A 15,234-nucleotide genomic window follows, 5' to 3' on the forward strand; every position below is an offset into this window, starting at 1 on the left:
GGGAACTTACCTTCAACTTCTGGGGCTGCTCTTATTCACCAGTAGTACTGAAAACTGTCAAGAACGTGTTCTTTGTGTCAGGAAGCAGGATCCAGCGTGCCCTGCTTTGCCAGCAGCTCTGAGAAATGGTCTGGATGAGTCACTTAATGACCCTGGACATTGGAAGGAATTGTTCTCTTTTGTCCCTTGAAGCCCCACTGCTTTCGAGGGCTGCTTGTCTAAGTGGAGTGTGAATGTTTCAGCAATCGGTTAAAACCTATTCTCTATGTCTGTGACTTCCCGTGCAGGGCATCCATCCTGCGGGGGCACTTCTCACTGGTCCCCTTGCTTGTGCTAAGCATCTTAGGACAGGGTTGAATTGCACGGTGGAGATGCTGGTGACGGCTGGGGGAGGAATGAAACAGAGGAGACACGAGTACACTGTGCAATACACTTTTATTTTTCCGTTTACCTTTGCAGTCATCTTTGAGTAATTGTGTAAACAACAGAATGGAATGGAATTACATTAAATTGTATGCAAATGGTTCTAGAACACCTTAACGATTATGACAAGGCAATTATAAATAACTTCTTTCCTTAGTAATATATATTTGCTTTTTAAAGTACATAAGAGCTGCCGTATCTAGGGTTAGCTAGGAAAGAGCAATGGTACCATCCCGGAGCCAACCTTCTTGAAGGTCTTGACTCCAAATTTGAAAATCCTAAGGTTTGCTAGGTTCATAATACATAGTCAAGCAAGAGGTTCGTGGGTTGGAATTATTTATTCTTGAACGTTTACAGCATTTTTACCTTTTGTCATTGCACAAAACCCTTTCTGTTGTTTTTCACACCACTGTGTATTCTGCGGAGTTTTTCAAGTAAAACTTGGATTCTGGTGTTGTCAAGTTTATTGCCTTAAAAACAACAAATCCTATCGCCTAAGGAGAGCCGAATCGGAGACGGGGGATGTAGTTAGCAATCTAACAGAACGGCAGCACGGTTACAGTATTCTAAATGTCCAGATGAAGCAAAAGTATGCCTCCTCGTGTAGTGCGGGTTTGAGATCTGAGACTAGTCAGGGTTAAGCAGCCTCAGGCACATTCGTAATATGAAAGTTTGCAAGGCACCTCCCTCTCCCAAGAGACGACTGGATCGTGGACTGGATTTTAGGCAAACCAACCAAAAGAGCAAGCATCCAAATTCTTAATTCAGTCATTTCAAAAATTAGAAGCTACAAATACTCCAAAGATTGACCTGAAACCGTTTGTTTAAATAACAAGAGATCAACTGCAGAAAGCATGTAATCAAAACTTTCCCCTCATAGCTACGGTGTGTGTAAAGCATAAATATATGAAAAATAAAATTCACAGTCAGTTTTAAAACTAGAATTCAAGTTTGGCTAATAAATCTTAATTTTATAAGTATATTAATTTCTAAGTACAACATAAAAGAGGCAGTATTGTCAGATGTACAATTAAAGTATTAAACAGAAATACAGCAGTAAGAGGAGAAAAGGCTTCTGGTAGAAGATTCCTTTTGCTGCCAAGAGACAGGACCACCTGAGTGTGTCTCAGACTCCTCCCTTACCGGCTATCAAAATTGACTGCTAAGAATAGTAGATAGCTCTCTGGAAAGGAATCAGCAACAGTTGCGCAGCTGTAGGGCTTGCCTGTGCTCACACTGTGGATTGCTGGAGAATAAAGCAGAACTCGGAGTGCTCACAGTTTTTTTTAAAAATTATTATTATTATTTTTTTTTATCGCACTTCATCGAAGCCAGCCTCTTCACAATCTTCTTATTTGTTGGGAATTGGGAGTGAGGGGGGTGAGAGGAAGGAGGCAAAGGGGGAGCTGGGAGAGGGAAGGGGCACGACAGATGAGGGTGACAGCAAGGGGCATACATCAGCTCACACTCAACTGGGCGAACCCGATCAGCTTCACTTCGTCAGGAATCTCCGACCCATCGCAGCCAGAAGCCTGGAAGGGAGGAAGAAACCGGTCAGTGCACTGGGTTGAGAGCCCAGATCAGTGAATGGGTCTGACCAGTCATGGACCGGAGCCTTCAAGACTGTTAGCCAAAGTTGTCATTTTCTCTTTAGAAGCTCATTATCTGAAGTACTTTTGTTTCAGTAAAAGATGGCTTACACAGTAGCAGAATTCTTTCCTTTGACAAAATTTTATTCATATTATTTAACACATTTTTTTAAACCTAAAATTAGAGCAAATCATAGTGTACCAAAACTTTATTACTCCTATTACTTCATGATCAGAAGATATGGAAAATAAGCCACCCTTTCTGGGATAGCATCATTGACCCTAATGTGTTATTTTACCCCCATTCATTTCTTTTTACCCATATAAGTATGTGCGTGGGTACAGACACACCCTCAGACACATAGACATACTCATACACACATTTACACTCATACACACACACACACACACACACACACACACACACACGGCTATTTGGAGATCACTATTTTTAAGGTTTTTCTTCATCTTATCATCACATTGATCAGAACTGGAGATTGCAGAAATGCTAAGGGTGCTGCTGGTGGCAAGTGATTAAGTTTCAAAGGGCCACATAAAAACTTCCAGTCTCAATTCATGCTAAATTATTTCCTCAAACTCCTTTACTGACGCCACCCTTCACGTGGTAAGTGCAGCTTATGTATGTACAATGTTCAAACAACAGTGAGTGCATGAAACCTGCCTGTGTCCGATGCACCATTTCTCATTAAGTATGAATATAGTTAAAAAGCTGTTTTAAAATTTTGAAGACATTTTAGTTAACTATCTCTAAAATGACATTCAGAGTAAATTATGCTGATGTCAAATCAGTGCCCTGAAGGTGGATAAGATCAAGCAGCATTTATAGCAAGGATTCAGTGCTGTGCCTGTCCACTGATGACACTGACAGTGCCATAGCTTTCTTTGACAGCTGAGGAGCTCAGTGGAGAACAGCTTCCAGACTCTGCTTCCCCTCACTTCCAACAAGGAAATCCAGCTGGGCGGGCAATTCAGCAGACACTTCCTGGAAGTGTCTGTCACACCAGTGCTGAAACACTCTCAACCCATACTTTCCTGTTCCCCTACAGCTGTCTCTTCTCCTGTCCCAACACCTTCCCTCTTCCACCCTGTGAGGCTCTCCTTAATTTCACTGATTGGCAGCAGAAACCATGGGATTTCTAGGCAGGTGAGTGATAGCAGCCGAGGACATGCTACTGCCACCACCGCTGGTGACAAAACGCTCCCAGTGGCCAGTGTTGAAGCCGTCAAAGCTACTTCAGAGATAGGACAAAAATAGTACCAAAATTTCTTGAAACAAGGAAGACTAATAAACCTATCCACAATGGTTAAGCTGACTTGAAGCAGAACAGAAGTAGGAACTCCTTCTTCCAGAGTGGCGGTTTAGTAACAGGCCTTTGGTTACCGCGGGCACACAAAGAAGACTCTCCTGGCTTCCCGTTCTGTGACGGGGTATCCAGCAAGCAGACCTGCTTATTTCTTGAACAGCCTTTGCTTGGTTGCCTCTAAGACTCAGGCATCTTCCATCCAGCCTGCTGTCCCTGACCCATGCTATGTTTAGCTTCTCTCCCTCTTTCTCAATCTACAAATCACCCAGGAGACCATGAACACATGATGTCATCACTCAAGAGTCAAGGGACCAACACTCTGGCTTGAAACAGTGTTCAAACCTTTAAGGCTCAGGGCCACTATTTACTGTTAAAAAACGACTCCAATTAATTATGTTTATGTGGGGGTACATTCATTGTACTGACTGTTTTGAAAACTAAAACTGAGAAAGTAAGTATTGTCTGAGGCTATGTCTCAGTGGTACCTCACACACTTATCATGCATGAGGCCCTGGGTTCAGTCCCAGTATCCCCCAAATGTAAAAACAAAACAAAACAAAAAACCCTTGCATTAAAAACATGTTCGTGTAGAATATATTTACTATATTAGCTTAGAAAGTGAAACATACAGTTTTAAAATATTTGTTCACTGATTCATTAAATCTAATAATGAACTCACTCCACGTTACCATAAATAAAAATCACCTCCCACAAAGAATCAGCAGCAGCAGCGACAACCCTTGAGAAGAATGACGAGATTTCCTTCTTTGACGTTTTTGCTTAGTGGTGACAGCTGGGTTCTCGGACATATATCTGCACTCACTCTCCTCCATTACACCCCTTGCCCTGAAGTATGTGAAGAGAAACCTAGCCTCACACAAACTCGGATTTAGAAAAGGGGGGGTATTTTTAGAAGCCTTTCCAAATACCGTCTGCTACAGTGCCAAAACTTTCCCAGTGGTGATTCTGAAAGGTTAGCTGCAGCGTGGAATCTGAAACAAGAGCGCTGAACTTTCTGCGCTCCATTCCATTAAAGTCCGTTGGTCCTCTCTGCCCTTTGAGCAGATCTTTACCTGGTATGATTTTTAAGCACCATCGGGTTTTATAGATCTTCTAAAGGTTATTTCATTACAGAATATGACTGTTAGACAGTGTAAACAAATCGTATTCATTAATATGGCCCGTCAGCAGTCTCTTTGGAAGAGTGTCTCAGTACTGGGGAGCTGTCATACAACAGCAGAGAGTAGTTTGCCAAAATCCTATTTTCATTTGAAAATTCCAATTCGTTACCAACAACAAATATTGTCAGGTTTTAAAGTACTGTTTGCTACACAGCTGAATCTGATAACAATCGTTTGTCAGGTTTTCTTAGTAAGATGGTTTCCTGTGGGAGGGAGAGGGAGGGTAAAGAGAATCTTAGCTCACAATCCGCTCTTCATGGGGGCTTTCCCTGAAGCCCCTCACTGTATTTCCATTGCACACCAAAAGAAAGATCGAACCCTATTTTATTACAGAGTAGTACATGGGCATGTCCTCAAGTTGAAATTAATAAAACTGGAAGGGTTCCCTGTCTCACTAGGAACAGTTTTCAATGAAGCGGCCATGACTGTTTACAGGGATGAGGTGTAACCAGGAGGACGGAATGAAGGCAGGACAGGGATGAGGTGTAACCAGGAGGATGGAATGAAGCTCCTGCTTTGCTTTCCAGCAACATGGTGCGATTTACCCACCATGACCTTTGTACCAAGATCAACACAGTGGAGAAGGCAATCCAACTCCGTCTTAGTGGGACTTGACATGTTATGACCTCCAGAATCCTCTAGAAGGGTCACAGGGAACCTCAGAGGCCAATGACCTACCTAAACCTTGTACACCTCAGCCTCAAAATGAAGTTTAAAGAACGGACAAATGGAATTCTAGAAAATTAATTTGTCCGCAGCAAGCAATCACCAGATCGAAGAGACAGCACACAGAATAAGAACAAAACCAAACTTTGCTAATTATGTATCAGACAAGGATTCATCCATTCAAGAATATACAAACAACTGTGAAAGTTAAATAACCAAGTGGCAAATCATGCAATCAATAAATGCTTAATGAACTGAATAGATAGTTTTTAAAAGAAGAAATTCTAACAGTTAATAAATATCTGAAAAGGTATTCAACATCCTTGGTCACTAAGAAAATGCTAATTAAAACTCTGAGGTTTTATCTCCCCAGAGTCAGAACAGCGGTCATTAAGGAAACAAACACCAATAAATGTGTGTAAGGATACAGGGTACGAACAACACTTATGCACCGGAATGAAAATGTGTCCAGTCACCACAAACATCAGGATGGAAGTTTTTGTTTTTCCACTGCTGTGGCAAAGCACCATGAGAAAGCCAACTTACTAAACCACTGTTTCATTGGGCTTATAGTTTCAGACAATATCCATAATGCAGGGACAGCCGAGAGCTCACATCTTGATCAGCAATCAAGGGGCAGAGAAATAGACTAGAAATTGTGGGCTGATTGAAGTTCATCCCCGTGACACACCTCTACCAAAAGGTGGCTATGTTTCAGATGTAGTGGGAGAGTTTGAAAACATTCCGAAACCCGTTAGCTTCTCATCCAGGGTGATGATTCGGCTTGGGTACAGCCTGGGGTGATGATTCAGCTGGCTTGGGTACAGCCTGGGGTGATGATTCAGCTGGCTTGGGTATAGCCTGGGGTGATGATTCAGCTGGCTTGGGTATAGCCTGGGGAGCCTCTGAGCTCCCCAGGAAATTACAAGGAACCATGGAGTTTGAGAACGGTACTTTACTCCAGGGCTCCATGGAGTGGGAACACTGTATGACCTATGAAGCCTGTCCTTAAACTTCAGGCTCAGAACTTCAGTTCTCACTTAGGTAGATCCTGTGACTCAGGTCCCATGTGTGCCAGCACCCTGAGCCTGAAATAGGGCCCCTGGCACTGCCATTTTACCAGGTTTCTGTCCAACTCTGTGGTCTGTCCCACATTTGGACAGCCTTTGCTGGGTGGCCACTTGGTCCTTCAGAACAAGCTAAGAGCCTTAGATTTCACTCTTATCCCCCTACAATCAGGCAGAACCTCAAAAGTCTCAAGCAGTTTTGTCTGTTTTGACTTCACCCACGTTTCAAGAAAATATGTGGTCCAGTCAAGCAGCCTCCAAGCCGACCTTAGTACTCAGTTATCAATCAACACCCTTATGAAATCTTTACCTGTGTGTACATAATGCCATTCCATTTCTGCAACTAAAATCTATAATGCTCCTGCAATGGGGGCCAACTGGATGTTAATTAGACTCACTCCCATTCATACTTTTTTCAAAAGCAAATTAAATATATCTTATTTCACATTTTCACTAATGCAATTTTTAAAATTCCACATTGAAAGCAGCAAAATTCACCTACATTACAAAACGGCAGGGTGGCTAATTTAAAAAAATAACAATTCCAAAGCAGAGTCAAGCTCAAAGCCACAGGATACAGAGCTGAAACAGCCCCGTGGCTGAGGCACTGTGTTAAAAGCCGAGAAGAAGCAGATCCCTAGCCATGGTCATGGAAACACACTTGTCAAAGAAGACTAAAGATCTTCCTGGGCAGCAGTACAAGCAAACTGTCTGTGTGTGTCTGTCTGTGTGTGTTCTTATGTGTCTCTGTGTGTGTCTGTAGGCATACATTTACACACATATTCACACACAGACACACACACACACACACACACACACACACACACACACACACGAGATAAAAGTCTTACTATAATTCTGTCTGGCCTTCAACTCACAGGTTTGCCTGCCTCTACCTCCTGAGAGCTGGGATAAAATGTACACACCAACCTTGGTCCTTTGTACTACTGGTTTCATAACTGATCAGATATATAAGGTAAGGACACAGGTGAACCGACTGGTGGTGGTGGTGGTGGTGATGGTGATAAAATGGCAAGTCATTAATCTACAGGAGGAATGCTTCCAGCTCTAGCATCATTAAGGGGGGGGGGGGGCTGCCTTCAAAGTTCTAAAAGCCCAGACTGCACAAGCCATTAAAGAGGAGAACCGGGCCAACGGCCTGGGCATTACCCCTACAGTCCCAGGAGTGAGACAAGGGTCAGGAGTTCAGCAAGGAAAGAAACACAGTAGTAAGACCTCCCTGTTCTCTAGGTGATGTCCAGCCCCCTGATGTTCCCCCTACAATTAGAATCAGGATAAACAGCTGAGAGATGAAAGGACCTTGAACCACAGCAGTAGCTTGGGAAGGATACCACTGTTGGAACGCTTTGATCTTTTATTCTTCACATAACATAACCAAGTTGATGAATGAAAGCCAATGCATCGGACTCTGAGTTTCAGCTGGCTGCCCATGGCTCAAATTAGCTGTATGGAGTGGGCCTTAACCTGCTGGTTGCTGATAACAACAAAGAAACCTCTGAGGCTTTAACAGGGGCTGGACAGACAGGAACAGAAGGTCATTCCTGAGACTGGTTTTATTTAACATTTCTAACTCCTGGGGTTTGGAGGAAAGACTACCACTGTCTATTTGAGAACACTCACGCTGCTAGCTGTCTAGTTGAGGCAGAGGGACGTACGGATGGATGTGCTTCCGGACTCTTCTGTATCTGGCAGCACTGCTCACTGGTTATGGTTCAGAGGAGACCCAGTCTCAAGCAAAGCAACGACCTCCAGGCATATAAAAGAAGAACCCAGAGGACTCTAAGAAAGCACAGGCTTGGAGGCTGCCTCTGAAAGGCAACATGGCACTGTAAGCACGGGCTCTGAGCTAGACCAGAGTCGAATCTGTAGAATTTACTGTGTCATCCTGGACATCGGGTTGGCCTCAGACTTCGAGATGTAAAGGGCCCCACCATCAGAGGGCAAGTGCAGCAGGAGATGTGTAAGAGAAGATGATCAGAGAGGCTTCTGCATCAAGAGCAGGCTGAGGGTTTCAGAAGAGGGCAGTAGAGAGCCACTCTTTCCAGCACCCTGGGACCACAGAGAGGTTACTCTGGTGAGAGCCACAGTTCTGCACCCAAAGCTGAGCACTGAGCAATAGTCGTAAGGAAGATGGGTCTCGGAAGCAGAGCAGTGTCTCTTACTGAGGTGCTGAGCATGCAAGAGAGAATCAAGACATAATCCAGGAAACCTAAAACCTGACCAGAGGAAGACATGTGGAGAGTGTTGTTGTTCCTACTGTGTTCAAGACAGTGTAGTAGCCGCTTTCAGAACAACTTTGCTGAAAGAGGGGCCAGGGTCACTAATGTTAAGTTCATTATGAATCAGCATGAAAGTTCCAAATGACTGCCTCGGTGCACGCATCCAAAATGAGGAAAATGTTCTTCAACATGCTCTCACCACATGCTCTCATATGAATAAGATATGTTCCCAAAATCACATGTGAATTTCCAACACAGTTGGGGAGAGATAGTAGATAGCCCCCCAGGAGAGCTCTGTGTCTTACAGTGCTCTATACTGAGTTAAAATGTTCTCCTGTTACCCGGTACAGGCTGTGAAAGTTCTTGTGGTTTACATGTGATCACACAGCCTAGCTCTCTGAAAAGAGAGAGGCGATGCAAGACACAGAAGATTCATGAACACCAGGCTCCTGTTCACTGTGGTTACTCATGCAGCGGTTGCAGCCCACAGGCAATTTCCCTTTGATTTTCTAGGAACAACCAAGGGGGCAGGTCATCAGTAACATGTGCACAGTCACATGTTGGTCCTCTGGATCTTAAACTGCTTGTGGCTTCTGATTGGCCCTTGGTAAGATTAATTCGTGCTTTGAAAATGAGTTATTTACTCTTCCTTCATACCCTGTTGTGAGACCTGCTTGGAAAACCATCAATGTTAATGACCTGGACTACTTCCCTGTCTCTTCAGGATGCTCGCTGTTCTGTCTTAGATGTAAAATGTGCTAGCACATAGAAAACTGTTAGGACAGCTATCCTCGACAGCAGCGTGGTGGCGTGGTTTCAGAGTAGCGGGTGAAATGCTGTCTTGTCTCGCCAGCCTTTGGTGCGCTGTTCTGCTGTCGTCTCCAATTACCTGGACCATTTACACAACGATCGGCCTCTATTTTTAAAAGCTGCAACCACCTGGCTTCCACTGAGGAAAGCTTCAGTCAGAGCGCTGCTTTGAGTTAAGTTTAATTTTGTGTGTACGGTCAAGGTGCAATAGAAAGGAGTTCTAGAGGAAAAAAAAATGGTGCCCAGAACTTTGAGGGTCTCAAAGGGCCATTCACAGTCAAAGTTCTGATGAGGAAAAAATGACCTACATTCACAAAGGAAGACTTTCCAGCCATGATGAGAAGCAATACTCCCAGTGTGGCTGAGGCAACTACTGAGTACAAAATGCGATTCTCCCGCAATCCAGCAACAACAACGCTAAGAATGCAGAGGTTCAATGCCTCCCTCCCATGGCTGGCCCAACAGAAACGTGACGTCTACTTCTACCTTCCCACTTACCAACTTAAATGTCAACGTTTTTAAAGCTTTGGGGTCATCTACAATCTTCTGTAAATTAGCAGCCACTGTAAAATACAAACACAGAGACACAGTGTCCAAGTTATTTCCAATAACTCTGGATTTTCACATCAATGATTCGGAAAATTTGACTAATGATGCAATAAACTGCAAAATCATTCCTTTCACAGACATTACAAAGTCCATATAAATGACCAAATTACTTTCATACAGATACTCTCTAAAACCATTTACATCATTTCTGTCACTTCCTATCTATGTGCATCTGGATTAATCACTGTACATCAACCCTGCATTTCCTATAATAAAATTTGAAATTACTTTCTAATGGAAAGTAGAAATGACCGCAGCTCCAGAGTCTCAACTGGTTGGTTTCTCTGAAACTCATTACTATGAAAATTATTAGCCAGGAGGGGGCAGTGTGCAAGAGGAGAGGGGCTGTTTGACTTCTCTTGGCTGTAAATCCACTCTGTTCTCTGCATCCACTTATATCAACTCAACATGATACAGCTGACGACGCTCACAGCTCAGGCAGGCCAGCCGTGCTCTCAGAGCACAGTTATCCCTCTCTATGGTGATGGCCACCTCGCCCAGCACCTGAGTCAGTGGGCCAGGGTCATGCAGGGAGAGTGCCAGCACACAGCTCAATACTGAGGATCTAGGCTCAGTGTCAGTTGATCCATCAGAGGTCGTCCCTGGTCTCTGTGGAGATCTGGCATTTCGTCAAGTGGCAGTACAGACAGCCGAGTTTTCCCAGTTGCCCACCTATCTTGAAGTACTACTTAAGAGTAGAATTATCAAAAAGCAAAGAGGATGAACACTGAACGCTACCCTGCTCACATCTAGACCTCAAGATCAAACTACTGAGAGTCAAGTTGGAGCCACTGCAAAGAGGTTACTTCCAGAACAAGAACCGAGAGCAATGGGGGTCTCTTGTCATTTTTATGTCACAAGAGAAACTAACTGCTGGTTCAGCAGCTAGATAACATTTTCCCCTGAATTTTTGAGATTAAAAACTTTGAGAAGACGGTATAATACTTCTGCATGCTATAAGTTTCAAGTAGAAAGCAGAAGGAAATCTATGAAAATTTGGGGTTTGGGGTTTTTTGTTTGTTTGTTTTTTGTTTTTTGTTTTGTTTTGTTTTTTAATGGTTGACAGGAATTGACCTATAAGGATTTTCTACAGATTTAGTTCATTTTGTCTGTTAGTCACAGAGGAGGGCAAAATAAAAATTACATACTTGATATAGCCTATTTCTCTTTATAAATCACAATTATAAGCATATGGTTTTTATTTGCATCTATTGCTCTCTCACTAGTTCCATTCTGGACAATCTGAAAGGTTTCATTTTTTTTCTCACACCCACTCCCTTCTCATCTCCTTCTCTTTTCCTCTTGTGTTAGCACAGGCAATTGGCAAATAACATAGCTACTGAGCTTAGCCCAAGCACTGACACCCATGAGGCTGGCCTTACTAAGCTTCATGAATAGATTCTAGATACTACAGTCATCAGGAATGTGTGTAGGAAACTCTGACTCACAGAGTGAGATTTCCAGCTATGAAATACTGTCTACCAAAGGAAGCCACTATTTACTGTGTCAGGACACTCTGACTATACGCAAATTGCAGCAAGGGAAGACGGTGCCTGCATTCTTAAGACATAAAAACATTCTAATAGCCCTGCTGATTTGGGCTGATTTCACGAGTGGCTGTAAAGTCTTCACATGAATTTTTGCCCTTTCATTAGGCTCCCTTGGCTAATGCGGGTGATTGACTGCCTTGTTCTGGGTCATCTATTTCTGGGTTGCTCTCTAATGTTCAGCCAAAAGCACTGCTCTGTCCTGCACTAATTCACAGCTCTCTGGTGTACAAACACGTGCAGGAGGGCCAACTTCTAGGGAAGTGTCTAGCAGCTTGTATGCGGACTCAAAAGCAGGCATGGCTGCTGGCGCTTTAAACAATTACCCCAGGACCCAGGCTCCCCAAGTGTGAGTCCCATACCTCTGGGACATTAGAAATTCAAATTCTGTCTTCAGCTCTGAGTAAAAATAGCAAGGCTGGCCACTTACCTGATTACTTAACCCAGCTGCTAGGCTTATTTTCAATTTAGTTGATTCTAATTTGTTGTAAAGTGCTATAAAACACCTTCATTTAACTGACATCATAGAAAATTCAGGGTGATGCTAATCTCTCTTCCAGCAGCAATACTCATTAAAAAGATGGGTGTCACTGTTTGCTCCCCTTCTCCTGACTGTGCACCTGGATTTCAAAAATAAAAACGCTCCTTACCTGGAACGTGAGTGGGCAGAGAAGGAACTGCTGGGCAGGGCTGCCTGTGACTCGGGAGAACACTAAGCCCACTAAGAGACACCATCTTTTGGAAATACTGGCTGCTGAAGCCCATTTCCTCGGTGGCCAAGTACTAAACTTCACAAAACTCAGACTTCCTCAGCTAAAATGCAGGTCTCGGGCTTTTGTGCACACTATTCAGTCTTTTGAGCTTGCCTCCCCATGCCCCCGCCTACCGACCATGGACCACTGAGTTACTGAGTTCAGTCTTAAGAGCTTCTCTCTTTGGAGAAACAGGGCCACGCCGAGGCCCACAGGACTGTACCTCTTAAGTCTCCTTTGCTGTTTTCCTTTGCGTCACACTGTAGGCCAGGAGGCCCTTCAGGGCTGTTTGTATGTACATTTCTTTTTAATAGCATAAGCTATAGCAAGCACCCTGATTTATGGAACTGTAATAGCATCATTAATAGCCCCCATGGAAGCCAGGCAATTACCTCCCTGGGTCTAAACAGAGAGGGAAAAAAGATTGTCAGGGCCATCAAATCAGTATCCGGGTGGCCAAGCACACACTTCTTTGGCAAGTAAAGCCAGGCCTTCCCCAGACAGTTTGATTTTCCGAATTTTCATAGATACAGAAGTAACGACAACTTAAGTATTATTTATAGCCTGTGATTACATTCTGAGCAATTAGTCCAAAGGTGCACTTCTCTCCCAGGACACCGGTTTATTTCATAACCATCTCCTACAATGTTGATGCTCCTGTGACGGGGTGCTAATTTAATCTTACCTAGTACCGAACAAAGGCTCACTGAGTCTGAGTAAGACTTTAAGATACGACGAGCAAGATTTTGGAACGCAAGGCAAGGTGATGACTTCAGGCTGATGATTTATTCAAGAGACATCCTGCATCTCTGATCTCACACTGAGCCAATATGGAAAAGTCACAAGAAATGCCAAAGGCAGGCAGAAAACCCCAGCTCCGCGGAGAAAGGGAGGAGAGAGGAAGGTGGGTCGGACGTGTGTCACTCTAAATCTGATGTGAAAACAGTGCCCACTTACATTCCAGATCAGCAAGGAGTCTGAGACTTCCCTGAGTACTTGCCCTACATCTCCAGGTTCCCGACTCCATGGGGTGATGCACAGAAGTACAGTGTGTACACACTGGAACTCCCCGGCTAGAACATCTGGGTTCAAATCCTGCCTCTTGCTTGGAGCTGGTGACCTCTCTGAAGTGGAGTAAGTCCTTTCTGCCTCTGTGTGCTTAAGTGCTTCTGGGAATTCACCGTGCTATAATATTCATGCTGTGTGCTCTGGGCAGCTGTAATACCTTAGCTGTCTTCTCTTCGGTCTTTATTGCTCAAAGCATCTTTTTTTAACACTCATTATTTATGTGAGAGCCTGGGCTACGAATGGGAATATACTGCCTCCTTGGACATTGCCATGTCCATGGAGTCTAGATACTTACATAGAGTCTGAGACTTCCCTGAGTACTTGCCCTACATCTCCAGGTTCCCGACTTCATGGGGTGATGCACAGAAGTACAGTGTGTACTCCTTGGACATTGCCATATCCATGGAGTCTAGATACTTACTAGGTCTACTTATCTACTTCTTTAGCTATTTCCTGTTCTGAATCTTGCCAGGAATGGCTCTCTAAGTCCATTCTCCTCCAGCCATGTCTTTACCACTGGCTCTTGCTGACATCGTCTAAGTCTAATGTCTTTGCTAGACTGACGCTTCTTGTATTCTACAAGTTTATCTGTACACAGGGACCATGGTGTCCTGTGGCCTGATCTCCCACTGTTTTCTCTGGGCCGGTTCTAGTCACAACTGCCTCCATATTGACTTCAAGCATTCAGAATAGGCTCCTACCATGAACCCCTGAACCCGCTGCTGCCTCTTCCCAAGGAGAAGCCCTTCTCCGAGGCTGCCTCCCTCTTTTTCTTTCTACACAAATCCCCCTAGCTGAGCTATCACACCCCTTCACAGAAATACCCTGTTCCCATCTCTTCGCCCAGGATTCTTTTTTTCTTTCCATATCACTTATCAACTCCAGACATACCATGTATTTATAGACTGTTATTTTGGGGGTGTACATAACCTCATGTATGAGCTAAAACCTTCGAATGAGTTTTTTTTTTTTTTTTTTTTTTTTAAAAAAAAACATAGTGTCTTGTTTGCTGCTATTTTCCCAGTGCCTGAGAGTGAATGCCATCTGTGTTGAGCACATGAAACTAACATGTGGATCTCTGAGATCTTAGTTCTTAGCTGCACTTAGTGCGTACAATGCAGACTTTCTCCCTAGAATCAAGCACATAAACACTTGCATGCCATTTTGAAGGGATACAAGACTCTGAATAAGCCCAGGCTAAGAGCATCTGATAGAAGAATTATTCTTATTCTATAAGTATGTCTCCATAATCCCAATTGTTTCCCAAAGCAAATGAAAATAAATGGACTCTTGACTCATCTCAGCTGAGCATCAGGTATCACATACTAATCTATGTTTTTCAAGACTGGCCATTTTTCCTCCTCCTCCTCCTTCTTTTTTTTTTTTTTTTCTTCCAGAGATGAGACTTCACCTCTACCCCTAATGAGGTAAAATACAGCTTTGAGCAGAGATGTCAGCCCAGAACTCCTTGTCTGTCAGGTGAGCCCTGTAACAAGTATTCTGACCCTGCCAATGCTCTGTTGAAATCTGTCTGATCGATGCCAGTTCAGAATAAAAGCCAGGGTCTCCGTTGGGTCTCCACAGCCCATGTGAACAGTCTGCTTCCTCTTCCCTCACCCCTCTGCACTGAAGAGAAGAGAATGAAGACAGCGGCAGCTATTCTCCATGTTCTGGGGCTACTGTTAGCAAATAACTCTGCACTTAAGTCTCTCTTTGGGAGTTCCCTGAGGCCAGAGCGCAGGCTCAGCCCAGGTCAGGGCTCTTCCCCAAACTTTACTGCATCCAGTGACTGGTCATGAAAGTAAGAAGGCCCCAAGGCTTCAAAGCTAGATGACTGCTCTCTTCTTCTTCTTTTTTTTATTTAAAAAATTTTATTAGATATTTTCTTTATTTATATTTTATTATTATTATTATTTTCTTTATTTACATTTCAAATGCTATCCCAAAAGTTCCCTAT

At 43.7% G+C, this 15,234-nt stretch overlaps 1 protein-coding gene across 2 annotated transcripts in view; it reads right to left on the reverse strand.

Moving 5' to 3' along the window:
• Positions 1-418: 418 nt before the first annotated feature.
• The window catches only part of Stk39 (serine/threonine kinase 39), a 260,451-nt gene continuing 245,635 nt past the window's right edge, over positions 419-15,234 (reverse strand). For both annotated transcript variants that reach the window (XM_021192061.2, XM_029536818.1), the window contains exons 17-18: positions 9,800-9,864; positions 419-1,955 (exon numbers count right to left, since the gene is read on the reverse strand). In XM_021192061.2, coding sequence (XP_021047720.1) covers positions 1,881-1,955; positions 9,800-9,864 — 140 coding nt within the window. In that variant the 3' untranslated portion in view covers positions 419-1,880. The remainder of the gene's footprint in view (positions 1,956-9,799; positions 9,865-15,234) is intronic.

Source organism: Mus pahari, chromosome 3 (genome assembly GCF_900095145.1).
Source record: "Mus pahari chromosome 3, PAHARI_EIJ_v1.1, whole genome shotgun sequence".
NCBI lineage: Eukaryota > Metazoa > Chordata > Mammalia > Rodentia > Muridae > Mus > Mus pahari.